Below are 18,800 nucleotides of genomic sequence, written 5' to 3'. Positions count from 1 at the left end.
GGGAACCTTTTTTCTGCTAAGGGCCATTTGGATATTTATAACATAATTCGCGGGCCATACAAAATTATCAGTTTAAAAATAACCTGCTATATATGGTCAAACATTTAATTAATTTACCCCTAATGTGATGGCTGGAGCTGCTTCGCTTTGGTGAGGTGTGTGATGTTAGCTGGTATTGATGATGTTGCTATCCAACGTTCGTATCATTGACTCTTGAGGTCTTTTCTGTGTACTGTAATTTCCTTAATCTTCATCTGAGATTCAGTTTTTGCAAGGATTGTTGATCGTGGACGTGTGGATAAAGGTTGGATTGGAGTTATCATGTCTGTCCCTTCATGTACTCGTATGTGTCCTGTCTATCCCGTAATGGACGTTCCTTGCTTGTCCCTCAAAATTTACGTTATTATTATGATTCACTCAATATAAATTTATGTTGCTATGAAAAAAGCTCCTAGATTTATTGAATTTCGAGTCCCGCCTGCGTAGGGCTGGGCGATATGGCCAAAAATATTATCACAATAAAAATTTTCAAATCAGTCGATATCGATAATTATCAAGTTAAATGTCAAATCATTATTTCTTTCAAGTTTAAAGGCAGATTTTTTCTCCTTAGTGAAAGTTGAAGAAACCAGACAGTTAACTGGTAAATTAAACAACTTTTTATTTTAAGAACACAACAAACACTTGCCAAACAGCAGAAACATTAAACAAATCTGTTAACTGCCCGGTCTGCAACACGCATGCGCACTCGCGCAGTATTTTGTGTGCATGCGCATATCACGCGCAAAGCATAAACATATATATCGAACATTTATCGAACTTTTGTTAAAATTATATAGAGGAAAATTATATAGCGATAATCATCGTTATCGAATTATCACCCAGCTCTACGCCTGCGGTTGCCTTGGCAGGGCCAGACCAAATGATTTTGCAGGCCTTATACGGCCTGCGGGCCTGACGTTCCCCACCCCTGCCTTAAAGGGTGGGCATGGTGCTAGGCAATGCTTGGAACTATTGAGTACTATCTTTCTGTTACCATGATTTTGTGCATGAGGATCCTTATTACTGCCCTGGTTAAGGGATCAGACTGTCCATCAAATGTCTTCTGGTTTTTGAACTCTCTATTTAACTAATTATCTGCTTTTTCCTGTTTAACTATACAAATCTGGGTGTTTGTTTCAGGAATAACGACTTTAATGCAGTTCATTTCAAATGTAATAGACCTCTATTTCAGCTTAATGATGGAATCCCAAACAACTTAACTGGAAATTGGTTATCGGCTGTTGACTTAAAGAAACGGGTAGGAATGATGAACAGTATAGACTCATTGATTGAACTGAATCAGGTGAATTAAACAACAATCTTACACGGGAGTTCTGAAAACTGGCAACAGGACTGATTTCCAACTTTCCAGAGAGTAACTTAAAATCCTAACATGCAGTTCAGTTAATAAATTTGGTTAAGAAAGATTTGGACTTAAGCAGCTGACACAATCTAGGGATCTAGGGTTAGAGCTAAACTCTACACCAGAGCCCAGACACTTGTCAGAGCATACTATACCTTAAGTAGTTTGAACCATCTGAGGCAGGCGTGGTTGTTGCTCACAGTAATATACTGTACAACCTCTCTGGTTTGATCACGTATCCATGGCAATCAGCACTGACTGACAAGTGAGTAGAGGTGTGGTCAGCTGCCACGGCAACGCTCAGCAGCGCTCCAGTGAAAGCAAGCCTGACAGGGGTATCCAGGACCTCTGCCAGAAAACATTGTGCTAAAGCTAAAGAAAAAAAAAACGTAGTACATTCTTAACGACTATAGCACCAGTTCACATCATGCCTTCTGTGGTATTTCCCTTCAGGTACTTGCTTTGTTTGTACGGGGCAAGAAATCTAGAAAAATTAAATAAATTCTTGAAATCAACACAATTTGCTATTCAACTGCTCAGATACAAACAACCTGAATTTGTTAAAGAAATATGAGCTCCCCCCCCATGACAACTTGGCAGTTTTTTGGGGCATACAGTATGTAACAGTTTAGTGTCAACACGTGAAACACACGAAAACCATCCACACAGAGCATCAGCATTTTCCTTGAGACATTATTAAATACCTGTCATTAAAGTCAAGAAATGGAGAGAAAATTATACTCAACTCAAAGTGGGCAATGGAGTCATGATAAGAGAATTCTGCTTTTGTATTTCTGTGAAGACATGTCACTCACCATTAGGTATGAATTAACAACATTAAAATTCAGATACCACCCTCATCTTCCACTATTTTAGTTTGTACGCATGAGTGATCCATGAGGCAGCAGAGTGCCAAAGTGGTTAGCATTACAGCCTCACAGTACTGGGGTCCTGGTTTCAGTTCCAGGGTGCTATTTCTTCTGGAGCCAGTACGTCCTTCCCGGGCTCTTACAGGCTTCCTCGGGATGCTCCGATTTCCACCCACAGTCCCAAAAAACCCTACGGCCCTGAAGTGGAAGAAGTATTTAGAAAATGGATAGAAAAACTGGAAAACAAAGAAAACAGTATGCTCTGTAGGTTCAGTTCACTTTATTTTGGTTTGTTTTACTAATACAAAATTATCTGTACAAAGGCTAATGTAGGTATTTTTGCATAGAAGGAACAGTTGTGTGGAACATATCCTGAATGGAATGGCACATTCATTCCTATGAACTAACATATATTAAGGTTTCAAATCTGTCTAAACCATGAGTAATAAGCTTGGTACAAAAATATTCCTGTATGTTACTTCCAATGGTACAAATACTATGAAAACTGAATTTCCTTAGACCTTTTTTAGGTCTTTTATTTTTTTACACAACAAGAAAAAAATATTTCTCCAGTTTCTGCACTCTTGCTAAAATAAAGTGATCATGCCAGAGCTATAGGGCTGTAAAGAAGCTGGTGTTGCTCTTTTGCTGTGCTCCCTTTGAGAGTAAGCCCAGGCTCAGAGTCGAAATAACAAATTTCTGTCCCAAGAAACAATTCTGAAACCAGTTATGCATGATTAAGTACAACCTTACTAAAACAGAATTCCACAATAGCAACAAAGAAATTAATATATTAACCTCTAAAAAAATAATTTGGAAGGCAATAGATTTGTACTAAGTTTTGTTTATGACACTTTCCTTTAAAATTAGACGTACTGGACTGTTTCAGATATTTGGAGTGCTTTTCAATTACAATGACATTGTAAGGTAAGTGAAATAATACTGTTGCCAAGCACCGACCAAAACAGAGTACATGAAAATGTAGACTGTACATGGCAACACTTAGGATGTGGGACCAACTTTTATTAAAGGCTTAATATAAACTTTAGAAAATGTAGCAGGTGGCAAGAATTCTTCATTCCTTGTGCTTATTCACAACCTCACAAAGAAAATTATATGATGGGTATTTATTCTTCTTTGTGGCTGTGTATACATACAATAATTAAATGAAGTAACTTGAGCAAAACGCTTTTTTGAACAGTCTATAAAACTTTCTTTAGTATAATACTTAAAAACTATATCTAGTTAATCACAACATTGATAAAATACTCAATTTTTACGTTTCTGAATTGTAAGAATAAATGAATAAAAAATACAAAAACAAAAAATGTTTTAATTCCTTTATTGTCTTTGGCGGTTACATAAAACTTAACTGAGATCAGTCTTTTCATTACGGGTATGAAGCAATGTTGGTTGCCAACACAGATTTAAGAGTTTTCTAATTTTGAAGACTTTCATTAAAATGTCATATTTCTGAAACAGCACTCACTAGTCCTGGAAAACAGAAAACCTTCTGCTTCCAAGTCACATTTACATTGCAAGTCATTGTTAATGACTGTGTACACCCAGCAAGAAAAGACTGATCTGATTTGATATTTCTAGTCCAATGAACTCAAAGCTACAGTGTAAAAATTTTACAACAGGATTTCATGGGATTTGCATTACATATGGCTGGTTACCCCAGCACAGCTGCGTTTCATGTTTATTTCAAAAGGTTGCTGATATGTAAGGAGTGACATTCCTATGTGTACAGTATATCTATTGAGTTTGCATGTGTCTTACTATATAATACAATATTAGATCGGTTTACAATTTACATAATGGGTACAAAATTGGGGGAAAAATCCCCTTTGCATTTTTCTCTTTTCTGTTACAAGTACCAGAAGCAGTTTATTGTTCTCATTTGGCTCTACCAGCTCCACAGATCTCAAATTCTCGTATTTCCAAAAATGACCATCATTTAAAACATTGTGCTTTTTAAGAAAGGAGGGATACCAGCTTCTTGTAACCATCATTTTCCACAATGAGGTATTCCTCATTAATTCATTTTTTCTGGATTTCCAAGGAAATATCACAAAATATGCTAAACTTGTCTAGCCATTTGCTTTCAAACAGAGAGACATTAAGCAGTAAAACATATAAAAAGAAAAACTGAAGTAAAAAATAGAAGAGCTGTGTTAAAAGTAACAGATTGCTTGATTTTTCCCTGTTCTGGTGCACATTTACATAAAATTCGCCCATAATTAGATGTTACATTTTGGTTTAACAACAGGCATAGGCTATTGGTAGAAAACTTTCAAGGTAACGAGAGAAAACAACTTGTCCTACAAGAAATACAAGTTAGATCTGAAGAATAAAGAACATTGTAAATAAAACGCACTCCTTGTAAAAAAATAAAACTTAAAAAGCAAAGAACTGTAACAGAGCTTTTTTTAAATTCCTTTCCTAACTGAAATAATTGTTGAAATACTGTATACAATATTTTGACATTAAAATAGTATGAAGGAAATTGTTTTAGCAGTTTTGATTATCAGCTGGTATTATTTATTATTTTAAGAAGTCATATATATATATATCTTGATGGCAGTTAAGGCTGCTTTTGACCATTTATGAACATGTAAAAATGGGTCTTAATCAGCCACTCCAGGCATAGCAATTTTAAACTTCGAATATAAAAATATTAGCAGTTCATTTATTCAAAAGAAAATGACAAGTTAGACTGCATGTTCATGTATGGACAAATACAATTATATATACATTTACACAATAATTGTTGTCTTCAATTCAAGCTCTTTATGCAGAATTATAAGATACTGAATGTCTCTTTAATCCCAACAGCTCGGACATGTTTGAATAAAATTTCACTTGCCACTTCATGTGCCACAGAAATCCTGCTCAAGTGAGGGAAAGCACGTTTTCATTTTTGAAAACTGAATTTCTTTAGCAACTGTGCATAGGTGATCATCATGAACCTAACTTTGAGAACTGACAGTAAAGTCATTCCAAACTGAAATATTAACGTCAGATCTGGTTTTTATCGCTTAGTAAAGGATGTTTAATTACCAAAAAAGCAGCTGCCACAGTGTAAAAAATACAATATCTGCTCTAAATGTGGCATCTCCTGGGAACCGACTGTGAGAGATGGAGTAACACTGTAAATAAAACCTTGTCTTTTAGCAACAGCTGTGCATCACTTTGGAAGTTTACTTAATTCATCCTTATATTATATGTGATGCAATCTGTGTGATATGTGAAGTGTGTTCTACAGAACAAATGGCAAATTTTTGTGACAGAAATACTGTGTGATGCATTAGGATTCAAACTCCACTAAGGTGGCTGTGAAATGGTGTCAGTCCCTTACCACAAAGTACAAAAGTGAATTTATCAGCATTTTTTGTAAATCATTGTTTTCCAATCCACTAACATCTTTCAGGCCTTCCAGCAAGATCTCCCACACTAGAGTAAAGCATGTACAGCAGTGTCCCAAATAAGTGATGAACTAAACACTATTTACTTTATATTATATTGCCTTTCTTTGAACAACATAGTCACAGACTTGCCAAGTAGCAGCGAAACTTGCTCAGTGTCAAAGTTCTTCAATACATCATCCAAAGCAGTTTTTACTGGTGCCATAATTTATTCTGCATTCCCAGGATGAAATTAAGAACAAAGTCACTTCTGGTCCCAGTTTCCCAGTTCTTGAAGTAAACAACCAGCCAATTTTTCAATCACTATCTTTTAACACATGCAAACAACAGGCTGAACAATTACTGATTGAACTCCCTGTCCATGAAGAAATAACTTTCCCCTCCACCGCTGCAGAAAGACACCTCCTCTTCCTAGCCTGCAAGTTCTAACGGTAGGCACAGTACAAGGACAGAACAATTAAGGTGCTTGCAGAATCATGATGACTTTTTTGCAACCCGTATCGTTTCTCCTCATCGTATGTTTCTTATCAATGTTCCTTCGTTATGAAACAATAAGAATACCACTCCTCCCCACCCCCCTCTGTGACTGAATCAGAAAAGGGTTTTAAAATTCAAGCAGCATTCAAACTAGAGGTATATATTCAAGTTTTCTAGCAGGAATGTCTGTGGAAATGCACACTGTAATAAGCTCTGTGGCATTTCTGTTTGATGCAGAAAGAATGACCTGGACCTGAAATAAAACAAAATTGCTGAAGTATGTAATATAAACAACTGCTGGCTTTACAACACAAATGATGAGTCTTGCTGGACCTGAGATTCAACTCTTCTTTCCCCACTTGAACAAAATGACTTCTGAGGTGGCTTGACTGCAAACTGAAATCTTTCCATGTATACTTAATGATTTATGATTGAAGACGACAATTTCAGTAATTCATCTTAAGGTTCAGCTATTCTGGTAAAAACTCATAGCAAATGTCCTAATAATCACACAAGATGGACAGAATATTCCTACTAATATTTGTAATAGTAAAGCACCAACTAAAACCTTCAGTTCACAACTTATTTTAAAGGGATAAAGGTAATTGGATGCATACAACACATAGTTTGATTTTTAATATAAATCCATAGCCTGGTGGATAACTCCTTTTATGAAGAGGGAATGTGCATTTTGCAGTGGGCACACTGGAAAAGGAAGTAATTAATAAACTACAGTCTCAGTGTCAAGTCACACTCTTTCAGTAGAATGTTAAGTGACCATAAAAGTGAACACTTCTCAGCAAGGCTAAAAGCAGTTCAGGGTGTACATTTCCAAAACTGTTTTTCACATTGAGAGTTCTAATTTTGACCTACAATATTGTTTTCAGTACATTCAACCCCTCTGCCAATCATTAAAATACCCCCAAAACAAACACTGGTGTGTTGAATTTGAGTATTAAAGAAATAATTAAAAATTTGAGGATTGTATCCAAAATGACTTCTTTTTCCATTTTAAAATACAAAGTTATCCATTGAGTAGAAAAAAACTAGCATGCTAAATTTTAGCCTTCAGTTGTTCACCCAGGATAAGAATATCACCAACACAAAAGTCCATAGACCTTTGAGATTTTTAGTGGTGTTTTTTTCTGTAGAGTCCCTTTACTTTTGATTTGCATTTTTAAGAAGTGTATTAGTAAAGCAATCCATTCCTTTTTTCCTTTCTTAACACTGTTAGTCAGGCAAAAGAAAAATAACAGCCACAAAAATGAAACAGGAAAAGATAGCCATGTAGAGTTCATTGTCAATAGTCCATGCCCTCTTTCTTTCAGACCCTATTTCAGTTCAGCTCTTTGGCAAATAAACTGTAAATGCAAATACAAAACAGTAGAAATTGACCTGTAATCTGTATAATAATGGGGACATTTGGTGCCTGGCAAGAGGTGTAGGAAGAGAAGCTGGGCTATGCTTGGTTGTCCTCTGGACCTTGTGACAAACAAGGATACTCTGTGCGCAGGTGTGCTAGGCATCATACTTTTTACCAGTTCTATGGATCTGCTGGAACAAAGTCATGGAGAAGGCCATGCCAAGAATCTGAAAAATAATAAAGGGATTGTTAACCACTGTATGTGTTAGAAAATGGAGAAAGACAGGACTACCCAATGCTCCAGAGAACACTAACTCATTTGTGAAGCATGGCCAGGCCAGGTCATGCAGCACTACCAGTGGTATTGACTGTAAAAAGGTTGGCAAAGCAATTCAAATGATATACAAATATTTTGGTGAGCTCAGTGGATCACAGGCTTCATGCACTTGCCACAAAGAGATACTCAACTTTGCCTAATACGTTCGCTGGGTACTGTATGCACATAGAAAGATTGACTAAAGAAGTTTTGTTTGCAACTCTCACAATGCTTAGAACATGTTCATTGCACATACACATGGGGGTCATGCAGTACAGAAAGCAGGATGTTTGTGAAGCTCAGGTTTATCCCTTAACCTCTTCCACTGTTTGGAAGTATGACATGACAAAACAGCTTTAGTAAAAAATGAAAACTGTAAGTTTTTGAAAGTCAAAACAATGTTACAACCTTTTGGGAAGGAAAAAGCCCTTTGCCATTAAATTTCCATCAGGAAATACCCTGAGAATTCCCATCAGGGTTTCTAATCCAGGACATGTTAGATCATACAAAAGACACAAGACATATTGATGTATTCTCGCCATAGCAGTAGTAAAATAAGTTCAAACATATCTCTGCTATACATAATTTCACATAACAGCTTTTCCCATAGCCGATCAGGAGAGGGAACAGTAACTCTTTCCTCTTTTCTGGCTCAGGTGTAGTCTTTTATGGGACTATCAATTATAAAACAATTCTTAACTGCAAGTTCCATATGGGAATCACAGTGAAAAAAAATTCTTTACATTATACCCAAATCAAAGAAAAGAGATAACTTTCACTTTTTGTCTTTGCATTTGTGTGTACATACAGTATAGAGGGAAGAGAATTACAGGGGTAAAAGTTTGCTTTAAAGCTTTTTTAGCAGGCTTCAGATATCTTACCAGCACATCAGTTCGTGATCTAAGTTTTATATTTGCATAAGATGCCTTATCAGCACCTTTGTTTAGAATTCACATTAAACAGACCAATGTCTCAATTAAAAGATAAAACTAACACTTAACTTTCAGCCATGTGTGAGTGTCTTTGTCTTTGTTAACCAAGAGCACGCTGTCATTATCTAATTCCTCGCGCATTTACCTGTACTACTAAGATGCACATCCCAATGGTGCCCAAAAGATGTTTGTTATCATCCAGCCATTCTTCCACCTTCTCATAGCAGCCCTGTGAGGAAAAAGCAAACAAGGCTTAGTGCTCAACAATGGAAAAGACGGAATGCAAATAAGCAGAACAATTTATATAAAGAATAAAATATTATTTCTTTTGCAGGTGCTTTGTAACTGTGTTTCTACAACCTTAAGCACAACTGCTGGTCAGCTGAGGTGATTTATGATATAGTCATCAGTTATATATGTAATAATACATTGCAGAGATTATACAACAACCTTCTGCTTAACAAAAGACCACAACAGCTTAGATAAAGAATGTATCACTGCATAACTTCTGATGTTATCATTGTCCTTGGTGGAGGTTATACATGGGAATATGAAACTAATTTTTCTATGTAACTGTGTTTCGCAGACAGCAAACACAAACAGGCTTTTCTTCATGTGCTCCCAGTGCCACCGAGGAAGACTCCCCACAGGAAAGCGAAAACGATAAAGATGTGGGGACCCCCTCTCCCTGAGACATAGAAACATTAAAAAAAAAAGTTTTACGAAAACTCAGTACAGAGTTAGCATACTCAGGGTTCTTAGTTTATTTCAAAATAAAATGTGTTTTGATATAAACTATTGTATTACAACACAAGTTTGGATTTTGGAATAATTCCTATAAAAATGATAATTGTGGGTAATTAAGAATAATTTCCATCTCCTGGAGACTCTAAAAGTCTGCCCGATAAAACATGGGGGCAATACAATACAAACCAAAATTCAAAACAACGTAAACAATAGCAGAATGTTTTAATAAAATAAAATAATAATTTCTAAATAACAGAAAAACATCATACGTGGCACCAATCTGTCAGTATTTAATCCCCAGTGTCAGAACGAATGAAAAACGTTTTTTGCAGGTTTAATTGATTTCAGAGAGTAGATACCTGTGATAGACAGGCCTAAAGGCAGGGTGTCTGGTGTCAGTCTACAAAGCTGCTTCTCAATATCCAACTCAAGTGTTTAAGAACTGTGTGATTATTATGGACTGATGCAGTGATCTAAAATCACATGAGGCAAATAAAGAAAAAAATATACACAAGCAAGTGCCAGGTCAATAAATGCATACACCAGAACGACAGGCAGACAACCATTACAGTCAAAAAGAAATGGAAACGTGCTGGGAGTGCCAGAACTTGTGTTTAGATTTATTTTGTTAATCTTTCCTGTACAGCTATTTTGATTTTCACTTGCCAAAACGTTGTGATCTTTTTCGGATTTCTGTATTTCTGTCTGTCGGTATCTGTCTGTCTGTAAGTGCAGTTAGTGTGTTAGGCTCCCTCAGCCTTGTTTAGTGTACTTGTGAATCTATCAGCAACTACAAAATTGAAGGCACCAGGCAGTTTCTTACCATCCCATTTTCACAATCCCAAATCAAGGCCAGATGAGGGCACATTACAACACTAACCATCCTAAGTGGCAATACTCTACAACAGTGGTTCTCAAACTGTGGTACGCGTACCGGCAGTGGTATGTGGCGTGCCGCCAGGTGGTACGCCAAATGACCCTGGAACTGTGTTGTGTGCGCTGAAAAAATCGGGACGGGTTTTCATATTTTGTATTTTTATACGTGTCGAATACACAGCCTATGTACTACAATACAGTGCGCGCTAATACTTCAGTGGACACAAGAGATACTCTGTAATTCTATACCACTCTATAGGAATGCGTGCTACGGACGCAAGTGACCAATTGTATTTAAAAAAAGCTACTGTATCTTCAGCAAACGGGGAGAAAGGAGAATGTGCGTGATTTTGGAACAAAGCCAACGTTGTAAACATAGGAATGCATAGAAATGCGTGCTACGAACGCTGGTAATCTTGTGAGCACAGGAAAGCGTGAAAAATAACAGAAAAATATTTAAGAACTGTTCTAAGTTAATTTGAGAAAAATACACAGAGCGTCTCTGTGTTTCTCTCCCATGCGCATGAAATAAATACTTAAACACTGAAATAAAAATGGAAACGTGGAAAAATGCAAGCTTGCGGATTGCTAAAGCAGGTAAGCCCCACACTATTATGTGTGGAGAAAAAGCTGCTGAACAGCTCGACCTGCTGCCCCCCCCTCCCCCCCCGAAAGACACAGTCATTCATAGAATTATTGAAAAGAAGGATTATATCAAAAGTACGCTGACAGAGCGCGTTAAGATGAGCAGATGTTTTTCACTGCAATTAGATTAGTCTGTAGTCGATTTGGCCAATTTGCTCGTTTATGTTAGATACGAGTTTGAGGGTACGTCCCGTAGAGGACTTTCTGGTCTGTAAGCCGCTACCAACAGGAACTACAGGAGAGCAAGTATTTCAGCTTCTGAATGAATTTATCGAAGAGAATGGCATAAAATGTGTCGGAGTTTGTACAGACGGTGCTAGAGCAATGACAAGCCGACACAGCGGTGTAGTTGCACGAATTAGAGAGGTTGCTCCAGAAATTAATGGTTTCATTGCAACATCCACCGCGAGACCTTTGCCGTCAAGAAAATGCCTGACGATTTAAAATCTGTTAGACTGTTGTGAATTGTACCAAGGCTCGAAAAATTAATTCACATCTGCTTTGCTTGACTAAACAGGCTCACCCCTCTCACTGAAATGGTGCTTTTTTATTTTTATGTGTTGTTTTTTTTTCTGTAAAACACTTTGAGAAGCCACATTTTAATATATCAAACAAAGTTTATTATTATAATATTTATTATATGTATGTGTGAGTGTGTGTGCACATGCGCTCATGTTGGTCATTGATAATTTCTGGGGTTCCTATGAGATGATGACTTGTAGGTGGTACTTGGATACTTTGGTTGGATTAGGGGTGGTACTTGGTCCAAAAAGTTTGAGAACCACTGCTCTACAAGAATCAAGGACTGCACTGCAGATGTTTACCCGTTGCCAGAACATGTTGGTGGAGTTGCGCCCACAGTCTTGGTAGTGTTCCTGACAGCAGCGGTCTGGCACCATCGGGGCCTGCAGAGCTTCATGCCAGTCAGTGTAGCTTGTCACTCCACAGCATTTCCACTGCAGACACAGTATTGTACAATGGCTTACAATTTATAGGTAGTTTTCCACATAGCTTATGTACAGCATATACAGCATCTAATTATTAGAAGAGAATGTCTCTATTCTCTCTCTAGTTTGAATATTATAAGGCACATGTTTTTCAGCCTTGTTTTGGGAAACATCCTGTACAATTAATACATTGATTGCAATGCAAAGCCTATAGAGCTTTTATGAAGATTTATTTTAGATTTTGTTGTGTTGTTTTCATTGCAATGAACAGATTTGTTGCTGATAGTTAATCATAAAGATTCTGGACCACAACAGAGTCTAGGCTTTGTGAACAGATGTTCAAGGTTGATAATTTAACAATTAAATAAGATCTGCTGGAGTAATAGTGGGTAAGGGCAAAATAAATTATAAAAAAGCTGCACCTTTTAATACTGCAGCACAGCTTTTTAAAATTACATGCAAAGGATGTATTAGAGTTGATGATGATTGATGTATTAGAGATGATGATTGATGTATTACCCTGCCACAATATATACTAACTGCACTTGCATGATTTCAGTATTATGTAATGATACCAAATATGCACACACAGACTACATAGCTTATAATGTGAATAATAGTGAAATTCTAGCTAAAGATCTTGATCTCCAGCAAACCTCAAGTAGAATACAGTATACCATACAGATACACAGTGAAACAAGCAAGCACTTGCGACATCTCAAGAATGAGATTTTCAGGATCAAGCTATCTATACCGTATGCTCTACTGCTGAAACACCAACATATTATATTATAATATTATTTTATATTCATGACATGAAGCTACTAATATTTTCCAAAATACCTCTGCCTGAATGATGTTCCATGCATTTTTCAAACCAACGTTGTTTTCTGTGTTGTACAGAGAAAGTCCCTCTTTTAAGTCCTTCTTTGCGTTCTCGCTCACCTGTAATGTAGGAAACAATGCCAGATAATTAAACCACTGTTTTGTGAAATACACATTTTATAGCCAACTTTACAAGAAAAATCTTTTGACTTCAATTCTGCTTCTTTTAAAGAATGAAAGTGGTTTTCCTAGCTCCTGTCCTTAAATGAAAGTTCCACTTTTCCTTTTCTTAATTTGAAACATTAGTTTAAAATCAAAGCAAAATCAAAAAGTCACAAATGCTACGAACACTTTGATGCTTTATGTATAAATAATACCAACTTAAATGTAGGTTAATATAAATGGCCTTAGAAACTTTTATGCTTATTTGTAATGAAATTACATAAAAAATAAAAGAGATCTACTGATCGCATTAGAACTCCAGTGGCTCCCCTCTTCACAAGAGGCCAACAGAATAATCAGTAAAGTATTTAAGCAGAAGCTCTAATGAGATATACTCATACAGATTAACAGTTCAATGTTCATTGCCCTGAGGTTCTAATTGTTCAAGAGAATCAAAGACTCCTAGTTAGTAGACGGAAACAATTTTTGTTGAAAATGACACTGGCTGCCACTGTGTTGGCACTTTCAGCAGATTCAAAGCATTTTCAAAATAAATGTACAAAACAATTACAAAGCAGAAATTTAAAAGCAGACAATTCTCACAAATCAATTCATAAACATGCATGATACTGCAATGAATGTGCATCTTTTATTTTCATCGAAAGAAAGAAGCTCAAGATGTCCAGTAAACATGTAAAAGTGTTTGGGCAAGTTTCCACTATTGACATGGAAAAAGTAAACATCATTTCAAAGCATACATTATTATTACAAGGTACTTGTATATATATTTAAGAAAGGCGAGGTGAAATGGACAGAGACACACTCATGGGTGAGCTGCCAGCCCCATTTCACAATGCTGGCACCCAGTTTTACAGCAGCATGAACTGGAGTAACCAGGGTGAAACAACTAATTCAAAGGTACAAGCAGGTGATCTGAACCACTATTTTACCATGTCAAACTGGAACTTCTGTTGGGACCCATGAGCAGTTTCAAACAGAGGGCAGATAAGGCCTAGATTCACTCTTCTCAAGGACAGGTAATGAATTGGAATGTTCAATTCTGTTCCCTTTCCTCGCTGGTAACAGATGACAATGCGGGCAACAGTTTACACGACTTTTGACTTCATTATAATTAAGTTGCATTTATTTAGCACTTTTCATCCCAAAGGATCCTCTTTACATATATGTAAGCACTACAGACAAATGGGAAATCACTTCACCATTTGTATCAAGTAGGAGCATTTACTGTAGGTAGGCCAGACTGTGCAATCCAGAATGATATCTAACCAGAACCCCATGGCTAAAATTCCTGGTTTTACAAATAGTGCCTTGGTGTCTTTTAATGACCCATAAGTCAGGACATTGGTTTAATTTTTCAACTAAAAAATAGCACCTCTTAAGGCACTGTGTACTACGTCACACTGTATGGCATTTGTCACCACCTACAGGCCAACCAACACCATTTAGAGCAGCAACATCTTTTTCCTTAGAGCTCTACCATCCTAGTATTGATTAAGGCCCAGCCTTGCTTAGGTCTCGGTTTCAGTCTGCATTATTTATGTTGCCCTTGAATTTCATGATGTGTAGCAGTGAGAAACCTCTCTGAGGTAAATGTGACTTTAAAACTGGGGGGGGGGGATGAAGACAAAAGCAGCAAAGTTCTATTTGCAAAAGATACAAAACAAAGACTTCACCTAACATATCAATAGAGAACAAGAAGATACTGGTCATCTAACTTTTAAAAAAACTCCATAGAGTCAAATTATGAATCACTTCTTTCACCACAGTGTTTGGAGATGTTTAAAGTTACCTGGAAAGTGCCATGGGTATTTCAGGGTGTAAAGCCACTAGTGTTTCATCTTCTGCACTTTGATATAAAATATGGGAGCTGTCTGAACTCCTGACATTAAAATCCAGACCGAAACAGAGCAGCCTAAGGCAATAGTTTCAAAATCAGTGTCTGTGCAAACTACATGTATGCTAGCAGTCAATGTTGCCAGAATGAGGTTGTGAGCCACAAGATTATATGAAGATATTCTCTCTCTATTCTAAAGCCTTTGTACTTCACTGTAAATTTAGTTTAAAAAACAAAACCATCATTCTAAATGTTATAAAATATTGATAACTAAAACCTTTTTAACTTTTCAACGTTTATTTACTATATTTAAAATTAAAAAATATATATTTGTATCATAAAAATGACCTCTGTCATGCATTGATATCAGAACATATCAGAACATGGCAATGGTTAATACTGCTTGTATTTCACTGTAATTGTAAGATTACCTTTTGTTGGCGATGGCAGTCCCAACACTGTGGAATCGTTAATACGTTTTAAACTTGTTTTATATGATTTTCATGAAAAGCTTCTTTCTAAACAAACTGGATATTCTGTATGTATGAAATGCTTAAGATAAATATTGAAGTTGAAAATACATAGACTGTGACATTGATGTCAATTACTAAAGCTCATTAAAAGGTTCTGTCAGTGCACGTCACGATAAAGTTGTTTTTTCACAAAGAAATAATGTACACCCGAAAAATTTGGGTCAATTTGTTAAAGAAGGATATGCAAAGCTCAGAAAATTAGCACAAAAAGACAAATGTTTCTTGAACAACTCTACCACATTAAACATAATAATGTTTTAATGTTTAAATTAAATTACAGTTCTAAAAATGTATATCCAAGTTTGCATTGAAGCAGGGTTATAAATAAATGCTTCAGAGCAGGTAGTAACATGAACTATGAAAACAAAATAAGCACCATGTCTATCCAATTTTCTACATGCACTATATAGAATTATATTGATAAATAGTTATATTTATTAATAGAAAGGAATTAATAGGTTGTTTGTGCCTGAACATATTCAAATGACAAAATAGTAAAAAAAGAAAAGGCCATCTCACCTTGAGAAAAACAAGTTATCTAATAGTTATGAAAACTATAATAACATTTACAATTTCCCAGCAAAATGATCTGCACATTTTTCTCCCCAAATGAAAAGAGTGCCAACAGTGCATGATTTAAACTTTGTAACTCAAAACATAAAAGGATTTTGCCTTGAGGACCAACGCATTGTATTATACTGTATCTGAGAAAACAGTAAGTATACCTTACTGGCAACAAATCAATTTGACTGCTTGATTGGCAGTCAAATAGAATGAATAAGAATAAGAAGACATCACTTCTTGTCACCTTTGAGCATCACACCTTGCTAAAAATGCAATTCCCACAAGAAACAGAACAATATCCAAACTAGAAAAAGATGTGCGCTTCACTTCCACCTGAAGTCTATGTTAGATACATTTCTTCATATATTCATAATAAATATGTTATTTAATGTGTAAAACATGTGCTGAATGATGCAATAACTTTTGATATTTTTACTTTAGCCATAAGTGAAGTAAGGCACCCTGCTGTGCCCCAGCCTTAACAATTACAGAGTGGCTTGAGGACACAGAACTCAAGGGAGCAGAGCTGTCACATACAGCAAGAAATCGCATGAATCTCAAAAGTGCAATGTTCATTTCATCACGACAGGATGCAGTGTGACTGGAATACAACATCTTGAGCAAAGGAGAAAGTCAGTTACCCTCTTTATCTGACTGGTGTAACCCTAGTAAAATGGATCACTTGCCCTACTGGTGCAATGTAGCATGGCAAAAGCCTGGTGCTGATGTCATGGGTAACCCACTTCCACACGTAATAATAATAATAATAATAATAATAATAATAATAATAATAATAATAATAATAATAATAATAGCTTACACTTATATAGTGCTTTTCTGGACACTCCACTCAAAGACTTAATCCCTGCAGACAACCTTCTGGTCCATTAAGGCAGTGAACAGCGTACTGTTGGATAGGTGCAGTAATGAGGAAAGCGAACCATGAACCATGAGGTGTGACAATGGCTAACATACAGCATTTTGGAAGATTGGAAGATGTCACTTTTACTTCATATTCTAACTAAGGGTGCTGTTTATAATGACATGTCCTGCTTGTATGTTTTTTGGAATGTTAAAAAAGTTTTAACATTAAGTATATTCAATAAGTATTATCATTTCATAACTTTAAGCTTACAATGACAAAATACTTTGGGAACTACCATATGAACAATATTTAGTATAAAATCCTTTTAAATGTGTATAAAACAAAAGATCTTGGTAATGCACAATGAATTACCACAACAAATACATTAAAAAATAATTTACTTGTTACTTTCTGATCAATCTATGATGTAATCATACCTGGTTATAAAATCAGTAACTTATAAGACATTTGCATCAAATGCACTTTAGTACAATTCACAGTGCTCAGTACAACAGAAATTCGAGGTCAAGTCACATGGGCGATTTAGGTGATGATGTCCATACATTTGCTTTTTACACTTTAAATCTCTTTCATATTCCTTTCATACATCCAAAAGATCCACATGCTCCTGCCTTCACAATACATTGCCTGTCCTTGCTCATATCTGTTGCTCAGGACGAGGTCTGAACAAAGAAGATACCCAACCATAAGAGCATCAGATGGTCTGAAATCAAGCCTGACAGCCATGTTCTTTCATCTCCAATGCCACAACAGGGTTTAAGTTTTGATTGAGGGTTTTGATTTTGCCACTGTAGTTTACAGTGCTGTTATGATAATTAATGTGAGCAATATTTACTTCCCTGAATAGTGCTCTTGGGAAATCAGACTGAAAGATATCTGAGGACCCTGCCTCCATGGACAAGAACCTGTCATATTTCCCCAAATATTGCCAAGTGACAAACAAAGTATAAGTGAAATTAAACTGTATTGTCTTTGAATAAACCAAGATGCACTGTAGCTATTCCAATGTGAAATAGGAACACCTGGATTTCTAGGATTGTAACAAATTAGATAATAATATGCTTTTATTTTGTTCTGTAATTGCAAAAGCATACTGGAAATAAGGCCACAGTGTTAAAGATAGATCATCTAATCACCTCTTTGGATTTACCATCTGTTATCGTCAGATGGCCAACTACTACACAACAGAACACAAAGTACAAGTTTATCTGAAATTGGTAGTTTATACTACACAATATTAATGGAATATTAGATGATTTTGATGAAGCCATGATTTTCAGCTTGTTTAAGAGCCCTGCTAGGGCAAGCAATATAAAGGTTTCACTCTGTTCTGAAATTTAGCCCTTGAAATATTTAATGGTCATACATTTTTTATGAAGGACATAGCCAGCTACTGCAACTATTAATGTTTCATTTCATTTAATGGTATGTACAAATCAATATTACTTGTGCATTCATTAATAAATGACATGTAATTTTAAGATCGAATAACAACAAAAATAAACATTCATCCTCATACACTTAGAAAAGACTGAGAAATCACAGATGCTTTACATGAAGAGCCTAGCTCTTTAATACTTTGTGTCTTAAAAATGGAATAAACATCATGGCAACTAAATTATTTAAAATAACTGCTTGCATTTGTATAGTGTCTTTCATTCTAAAAGATCCCAAGGCATTTCGCCTATAGAATGGGAGCTAATTTGTCCACCCCTGAACCACAAGAGTTCACAGCACTTGAATACATGCAGATCAGGTGAGAAGTTTCTTAACCAAATGAAGGGTGAAATTCTGAGAGGCCAGACTGTGTACATCTCCATTGGATTTTGCAGATTTAGCCAGAACACTTAATGACATTTTTTCATGTTCCATTATTTCAGGCACAAAATAAACATTATCTTGATATGGAAGTACAGATGGAAATATGTTTATGTTATTTTGACATAAATGCACATGTGTAAAAGATGCTT

General features: G+C 36.0%; 1 protein-coding gene and 1 long non-coding RNA gene across 6 annotated transcripts in view; one reads left to right on the top strand and one right to left on the bottom strand.

Moving 5' to 3' along the window:
* Positions 1-18,800, top strand: part of LOC148654577 (uncharacterized) — a 157,901-nt gene that overhangs the window by 111,359 nt on the left and 27,742 nt on the right. The window contains exon 2 of the long non-coding RNA XR_015941496.1: positions 10,427-10,722. This is a non-coding gene — a long non-coding RNA (uncharacterized LOC148654577). The remainder of the gene's footprint in view (positions 1-10,426; positions 10,723-18,800) is intronic.
* Positions 3,601-18,800, bottom strand: part of LOC148654576 (tetraspanin-9) — a 195,763-nt gene continuing 180,563 nt past the window's right edge. For all 5 annotated transcript variants that reach the window (XM_088647049.1, XM_088647051.1, XM_088647050.1 and 2 more), the window contains 4 exons: positions 12,849-12,950; positions 11,883-12,014; positions 8,936-9,019; positions 3,601-7,769 (listed from right to left, as the gene is read on the bottom strand). In XM_088647049.1, coding sequence (XP_088503175.1) covers positions 7,698-7,769; positions 8,936-9,019; positions 11,883-12,014; positions 12,849-12,950 — 390 coding nt within the window. In that variant the 3' untranslated portion in view covers positions 3,601-7,697. The remainder of the gene's footprint in view (positions 7,770-8,935; positions 9,020-11,882; positions 12,015-12,848; positions 12,951-18,800) is intronic.

This window comes from Lepisosteus platostomus, chromosome 9, assembly GCF_059453375.1.
Source record: "Lepisosteus platostomus isolate fLepPlt1 chromosome 9, fLepPlt1.hap1, whole genome shotgun sequence".
Classification (NCBI taxonomy): domain Eukaryota; kingdom Metazoa; phylum Chordata; class Actinopteri; order Semionotiformes; family Lepisosteidae; genus Lepisosteus; species Lepisosteus platostomus.
The sequence above is the reverse complement of the archived record's forward strand: the minus strand, read 5'-3'. Positions and strand labels throughout refer to the sequence as shown.